Source organism: Gavialis gangeticus, unplaced genomic scaffold (assembly GCF_001723915.1).
Source record: "Gavialis gangeticus isolate Ggan-Ray unplaced genomic scaffold, GavGan_comp1, whole genome shotgun sequence".
In the NCBI taxonomy this organism is placed as follows: domain Eukaryota; kingdom Metazoa; phylum Chordata; order Crocodylia; family Gavialidae; genus Gavialis; species Gavialis gangeticus.
Genome location: NW_017729015.1, coordinates 11,127,076 through 11,135,209, shown reverse-complemented (window position 1 = coordinate 11,135,209; position 8,134 = coordinate 11,127,076). Strand labels below are relative to the sequence as shown.

General features: G+C 39.9%; 1 protein-coding gene across 1 annotated transcript in view; it reads right to left on the bottom strand.

Moving 5' to 3' along the window:
* Positions 1-2,205: 2,205 nt before the first annotated feature.
* The window catches only part of PSMB2 (proteasome subunit beta 2), a 39,130-nt gene continuing 33,201 nt past the window's right edge, over positions 2,206-8,134 (bottom strand). The window contains exons 4-6 of the mRNA XM_019512216.1: positions 6,655-6,817; positions 4,903-4,952; positions 2,206-2,439 (exon numbers count right to left, since the gene is read on the bottom strand). Coding sequence (XP_019367761.1) covers positions 2,332-2,439; positions 4,903-4,952; positions 6,655-6,817 — 321 coding nt within the window. The 3' untranslated portion in view covers positions 2,206-2,331. The remainder of the gene's footprint in view (positions 2,440-4,902; positions 4,953-6,654; positions 6,818-8,134) is intronic.

Below are 8,134 nucleotides of genomic sequence, written 5' to 3'. Positions count from 1 at the left end.
CCGCCGACCCTGTGATGGGGGGTTTGCAGGAGAGCTGCAAAGCATCCTGGGATGCTGGGGGACTGTTTAAACTTGAAATCTGGAGGGGATCTGGGACAGAAGTTCAATAAACCGATTTAACTGAAATCAGTTAAGTCTGATACTATGTCCACCCAGGTTCATCTTAAACTGGCTTCAGCCATTTTGAAAAGTGGTTGATATGCATTGAACTTCTGGGTGAAGTACAGACATTTGGGGAGGTTAAACTGGGTTCAGAATGGCTGCCTAATTTTAAATTAGCTCATCCTAGTGCCGACCTTACACTTAAAGACCTGGTCTCAGTGACCAGCAATCAGTCTAAACCTGTAACTGTACAGAAGTTCCATGCACACAAGCCAGTCTAAAAATTGCAGAACCCAGTTTAAGATAAACCTGGGTCTATGTAGTATCAAACTTATTTGATTTAGGTTGAACTGGTACATTGAACTTCTATACACTTTCCCTGTGCAGACGTGGGACTGGAAAAACCCAGCCACCGGCCCCAGCCTTGAAACTGCTCTTCTCACAGCACCCCCCAGTACTAGGCTATTTTTTGTCCCCCACCTCCCCCTCAACCAGCCCACCCTCTCAACTCCCCTCCCACAAGCCACTCTGGGTGCAGCTGCTTTTATCAGTGTTTGCTGCTGCTGGAGCCGAGCAAGTAAGTCCTGCTGGGGGGAGGGGCAGGAGGGATGGGGGTACAGGTTAACTGGGGGAAGTTGTGCCTTCCCCGCCCACTGCACTCACAGGTCACACCTGCCCCCATCCTCCAGTGGACCCCCAATCCCTTCCAGGCTGCTAGACCCCAAACCCCCTCATTAGCCCTCCCATCCCGACTTACCTGATATATCAGGCAGCCATTTGGATTTAATTTAACCTCCCCCTAATGCCCCAGAATGTCAGTACTTAGCCATGTTGTGTTACAGATTTGAACCAGTTTCCGATAACTTATACTGGGTTGCGTGTAATTTCTGTCCCTAGTCAAAAAGCAATCTTCCTCAGTTATAAGAATCAAATAGGTAGACCATGAAGGCTGTACTATAGAAATTATACTCTGTATATGACTTTTCAAACATGAATTCTGTCTATGGAGATTGCATAGCACACTTGGAGAATCTGAAGTTATTTTTTTTATATACTTAGCAAGCAAAAATAACACAAGAAAGAGTAATTTGAACTGAGCATTTTAAATGATTGAAAACTATTTCAGCCCCATATTTAAGTTACTTAGAGGTTTCTGAATGAGTGTCCAAAAAATTCATTTCTGGACAGACTAAAACAAAATTCAGCAACAGACTGAAAATTATTTATTTGAGGCAGTTACACAACTGATACCGGGGGTGTCAGAATGGAGGCATCAACTCAACCTTTGACAGTTTAGTGATCACTCTCATAAAACCTAAAAGATTTTAAGTAGCAGGGAACAGTTGAGAGAAAAGTGCCCTGAAAAGTACAAACAGTAAATTCCCAAATGGGTATGTAATTCATAAACGCAATTCAAAGCAAGTATTAAAATGGATGCATCTTAGCACATGTTCTTCTGGGCATACTCACTTGTGAATTAAGAAAGCACCACATGATTCATACCAAAAATAATTCTACATTTATATTCAGGGTGGCTAAGAGCCAATTTTGCAAGCAGAAAGTATACAGAAGCCAACTATTATTTTCCAGAAATAGGACTTCTTTGCTGAATATGAATGCAGTAGTTCTCACAGACACTTATTGCCTAAACTTCCCCCCATCCCCTGTGTACATTTTCTGAAAACGTCTTTCATCATCAGTGTGGCTGAAACCATGACAAAGTATATTAAGACCTTTTGATAGGTGACCCCTTCATTACCAAATAAAATAAGACAAGTATTTGGAGATGTTTTAAAAGTGCAGCAAAAGAGTTTAATATAAACATATTTCAGCACATGCTCATTGGCTTTCAGGACTGTGATGGATAAATGATAGCTACTCACCTGCTGGAACACATGCATGGGAACGCTGGCATTAGAAGAACTTAGGGAAGAAATCTGGGTCATAAGAATCTGAAGGGGCTAAGAAAAACAGGAAGAGACCCAAACACAAGGAAGGAATCTGCAAAGCACATGGTACATAATGATTCCAAAATCTCTGGCTGCAGTAATGAGGACTTAAGTATTTTAAGAAACAAGAATTAACAGAATAAAAAGATAAGACTGGCTATATAAATGTCAATCTTTATTTGAATTATCCCAATGCAGTACATGAATTGTGCACTTCAAATGAGTAGAAAAACAAAAGACCTGAAGGAAACTGAGAGACTGATGCGGAACGATCCCGGGGTTAGGATGTCGCTTTTGGAAGGGATATGTTATCCATTTCGTGGATGCCATCTTTGTCAATTAAACGAACGCTGAAAGAAGGCAGGTTCAGGATAAAACGTTTCTGGAGCTGTTTAACAGGGAAACAAGGGAAGAGATTTGTTCAAGACTTAAATGAATATAGTTTGTTTATCAAAAGCGAGGAAGACTGAAGCATCTCTCAACAGCATTTATTTTATTTATTTTGTCCAAGTCGGTGTCTTGGCTTGGTTTCTCTGATAGTTCCAGACTGCAAAACTAAAATGTCTTTCATGTTCAGGAATACTTGAGTGCTACAAATCTACCAATTTGTGAAAGATCCTTAAGAAACAAAATAGAAACTGCACCGTTAGAGTAGTCATCTTAAAGAATCATGTGGACTTTGAAGGGAGTGGGGAGGGAAGGAAGAGGGAGGGAAAGGAATCACAGGGAGCAGCATTTTAGGATTTTTGACCTATATAAGCAAACCATTTCTTTTCAGCTCTTGTTTTTTATGGAGCACAGGACTCCCCCAGAATGCCTTTTAAAAAGAAATCTGCAATAGGATGAGAAAGCTGCATAAACTGCTCCTGCATCCAGTGATGCAATATATTGGGCTCGTTAAGAACATAAAACTCTGTCATGCCCAAATTTATCTGGCTATACAGCTTAAAGAATTTGTCTTGAAGTAGTACCTAACAAGAGAACAGCTCAGATAAATTAGCTTGACTGCACCAAGGCTATTTAACAGGTCCCCACTGTACACACTGCTTGGGATATAAACTTTAGTCAATCGTGCATGGTATGATGGCAGCGCAGGCTCCCTCTCCTGCAGTGCCTCTTATTTCAGTATTAATCATCTCTAACAAGATTTTTGGTTCAAATGGAGAACCTTAGTCAGAATTCATTAGAATTGTTTTGTTCATTGAATTAAGATACTGCAGACAAATGTCTTAGGGAGGTCCAACCTCCTCCATTTGTGCTGTGTTTAAGTATGTAATTCTTCCCAACCCTCACAACTAACATTAGGGAAATCCAGACTTTTTTATGCAAATACTGACACCCCCTTTTAGGGTAAGACGAGTGCTCTGTGCACTGATGAGCTCATATTAGATGGTCAGCAAGCTGTACAAAGAATATTTACTCTTCCTGCCTAGCTTGATAGTAGAACATCTTTAATTCAATGTAGTATCATTCATCCTATTATTAAAACAGAACTGGACTGAATACTGCATTTTCATTTTAAAAATTTGTTTCTTTGTTTTGTAGGCAATTTCCTGGGACTGCACTAGAATCACAAGCATTTGCAACATGGTTTTAATTCTTTAGTATTTTGGAGGTACTATGGCAAATATATATATATTAGCTAGATGCCAGAGATCAATCACTCAGACGAGAAAAAAAGTATCAGCAGGCAGGCCTGTATGGTAATGCAACCATGTCTCTTTCAATGATGCTCATGGTCATTCTAGTTTACATGCAACTAAAAAGCAAGTCAACTTGTGTAAGAGATTATTTTGCAGGTCTTGAAATACATTTAAGTCAGGATTCCCAGATTTATGGATATTTCCAAAGCATAGTTAGAATGGTGTCTCAGGCTAAGCCAATTCATTCATCTGGGTAACATAGTTTCTGGAACACAATAAAAGTTGACTTAACTGTAAATGACAAGATCACTGTGTATCTATCTGGCCACTTAGCTATCATGTCAGACCAAGTTTTCAACTGACAAGGTAGAAGACATGCAAGGAGTTAGGCCACATACTGTGTTTGACAGAAGTCTGAAAAGGAAGGAGCATCAACTGAGGTATAATGGACATGGCACATGTGAGGAAACTATACAGCACATCCTCTTTCAGGTACTACCCAATCCTAAATTTATCAAATCCCCTTTGAGATGAATGACTGCCATCGCTGACTACAATTAATCAAGATGTCAACCTCCAAAGTAAGTTTTTTTTTTGCAGCAGACTCTCCCCTGCCCCACAGCACCACCCAGGTCTCCAGACAAATTATAAGAGTCCTGCTCTAGAATGAGTTATGGTGTGAAGATACTTGATGCTGAAGTTGTTGACCAAATCCCTAATGCCTAAGGTCAAATGTTTATCCAAGTTAGACTTGGCTATCCATATATGAACTGGGGGTGGGGAGAGTGGCTTGGCTTAAAAAAAAAAGAAAAAAAGAAAAAAGAAAAGTGTAACAGAAAAATAAACTTACCAGGAACACAGGACAAATACCCCAACAATACAAATATTTTAGGCAAAACAACATAAAAGGCAGAGTTAAAGGCTGTCTACATCAATATTATCTTAGAGATGGAAGGACCAGAAGTAAGGAACAGCAATTAAGCCTGAAGTTTACATTCTGGAGGACATGAACCATGCTAAGACAATACAAGTACCCACAAATCCTTTTTCTCAGTAGCTGCTCCACATCTGGCCAGCATGTATTTATTACCCCTTCTGGTGAGGATGGGGAAAAAGTGCGACAGAGGAACAGGAAAAATATCAGCAAACAAAGACAAACAAACATTTCTTTCTTAAGTGCACATGGACCCGAGTCTTTAGTGACTCACCTCCTCTAGACATTTCTTTAAGAGTTCCACTGCCTCCTCACGTGAGATACCTGAAGGAGAAAACACCCACAGATTGCTTTAATTAGAGGCCATCTCTCTCGACTTAAAACTTTATTAAATTTAAACAACTTTTCAGCTGAGCACTGCAAAGCTCTCCTTCCCAGCTCTCAGAAAACACATTCCATATGTACTGAGGATGCCCTGCACTGAAGCGCTCACGTTGCAACAAGCCATTGAGAATCGATTTGTTACACTGAATGGGAAGCATGACGGAATTTTGCCTCCCATGGCCAGAGACTGGGCTTCGGAGAGGTCCAGCCGCCTCTCTCTCCTCGAGTTTATTACAGTCCTAAATCAGCTCCATCTGTCCGCAGCCGGCTGCAAGTCAGTGAAAGTGGGCGGAGACCTGTGTTAGTGCTACATTCCCTGCTGGGTATTAGTTTTAATAATGGGAAAGGCACGTGTGTGATGCCCCTGCTGTTCTCACACATTAGGATAAAAACCAGAACTCAATGGGGATGGCAAGCGATGACAATTTATCGCAGTTTGTTTTTTTGCCTGTCGGAGGGAGTCGGGAAGGAGAAGAAAGGCCGTGTCATTTGCAGGAGACAAAAAACGAAAAAGCTAGATCTGTGGTTAAGGGACAGCCTACTGGTTTCAAAGGTTTTTGTTTCTGTCCTGCACCCGCTGGTCAGGTGCAATAACTCCATTCAGAAGGAAACTGCCAGATTCCTGCTGCATTGGTTGCAGGCAGCAGATTGAAAGACACAGCTAAGGAAAGGTGTCTGTAAAGAGTCAGCAAATTAAACTTTGTGCACAAAATCTTCCTACCAACACATAAGGGATTTTTGCAACTAAGAGAATCAGAGCTCAACCCTGGGGACAGAGACAGTGCTTCACTTTCCTGATCTGTAAAATGGAACTAATGCTGGGGAGGGAGGGAAGGAAGGGTTTTAACCATGCAGATGTAATCATGTTTATTATCTGCATAAGCTAAGATTATAAAAGCAGTAAGAACAAGCCATCTACCCTCAGGTCAGCTAAGGGATAGAAGAAACAGGCTGGGTAGAAGTGTCATTCATTCTCTGGTCTCTAACAGATCTTTGAGCTCATACAAGATACAGACAAATAAGAATTGAGACTGCCCTCTAAAGGTGGGCATTTTGGGAGGAGTTATACCAGTATGCATGCTTCGTAGCCACTAAACTAGCAGTGGAGAGAGATCTGAAATCCTGTCTGTAAAGCAGGTGTTACCTAAACATATTTCCTCACACCACTGCTTTGTTTTGAACACCATGATTTAACCACCTTTCTTAAATTTCTTTGGCTTCTGAAGATAAAAAAAATACAAAATATATTAACAGTGAATGCCTGGGGCAAAAAGTCACTAGTACCAAAACACTGCAGGAAAGCCATCAAAACACTATTTAACAGATAAGGGCTGCCAGTAGCTAACAGGTCAGCAATTTAGAATAAAAATCTGTTCATGCTCTAGATAAAGATTAACCTCCTTTCCTTTACGATGATTTCAAGCAGGAACTGCATGCACTTCAAAATGTGGTACAGTTTAACAGTGGCTTCCATTCCTCCTGAAATACAAATCTAACTTTTTCACTGTTAAGTAGTCACCACAGAGATTTGAAACTCACAACAGCAGTAGTGGACAGAGGGATAACTTAATTTACAAAGAAAAGATACCATGTTGAGATGCATTTACAAGTCGGCAGAAGAATTCTTTCACTCTTCACTTACTTGGCTTATAATAGCGGTCAAGAATGCTGAGGGTTAGGAATGCACCATATCCATGTGCTGCAAAAGGAGCTTTAGCCAGGGCTGCAAGATAATCCATATAGTAAAGGGCAGGACCTTCATGGTCATCATAGCCAGCCAAGAGGAGGTTGACATGGTAAGGAGTCTGCAAGAAAAATACAACAGTTCCCCTTAATGCTGCAACATAGATCCATCTCCCTTCTAATGCTTCCCATGCCAGGCACAGACCTGCAAAAAACTGTCCACTTTCAAAATGCTCCTTTGCCTACAAAAAGCACTGGGTCTCAAACCCAGAGAATGGCTCAAGTTTTCTTAGTAGGAAGCAGAATTCTTTACCGCCCTGCATTCCTTTAAGCAATACAGGCCTTTTCCTTAAGTCTACACTAGGGACATGTTAACAGCAAGCTCTTCAATTCTAAAAGGAGGACAACTTGTACTTAAAACACTTTCACACCAAGTTCCTTCATCTCAGTATAAAGTCTACGTTTTTTTGCTGTCAGCATGTAAACACAACATGGACTTCTCTGCACTGTACAAAAACGTCTTTGTTAATTTAATATAATGTTTTCTCAGTTGCACTGTAGTTAGCCATAAAGCATTTTAGTGAGTATGAAACCATATATATGGCTTTAAAACAGCGTGAACATGTTCATACAATGTTATTCTGTAATATTAACTGCCAGTTATAATTTTATTGCATGTAACCATACTTAATCTATAAAAGTCATTAAACTAACCTGAATAATCAGGACTAGTGAGGTAGTCTATAGAGCTGCTTTCATTCAGAATCTGGCCCATTTCTAAAATTAGAAGATCAAGACCATACCAAAAAAACCATAAAGGCTTTTGCTTTCTGCAGACATTTAAGATAACCATTTTTTGTCTTTTATCCTTCAGAAATAGCTTGACAGAGGAAGAGAACTAAAAGTCAATCTGCTTTAAATTATATCTTTCTTCATTAATGGCTTGCAAAGTCTTAAAACAAGAAAGAAAACATGGAAATATCTTATTCTTTAACCAAGACAGACCACCCATTTCTGCTAAAACAGACTTTTTACTGTGTTCTACTCAGAGATCCAGCAATTCCTCAGCAGTTTGCTTTGTCTTTAACATGGTTTCTCCTTTTTCTAAAACACTTGTCCTCTTATTACTGCATTTTCCACAATGGAGAGAGCGATCTTGTATACACATTATTCCAAAACATGTGACATTCATTTGAGCATATACATGTATGCTCAAATGAGCATACAAAAACCTCATTCTGAGGCACAGGATCATACAAAGAATACACAGAATCATCATATGCCTGTTTTCAAGATAGTACAGAACTAACTGAAGTACAAAAAACTGATCTCAATACCTGGTATTAAATAATATCTGTCATTAAACAAAAATATCATAGTATTAATATTCTGAAAAATGTAGATCAGCAAGCCAACCATCCCAAGTAGGAAAGAATTAA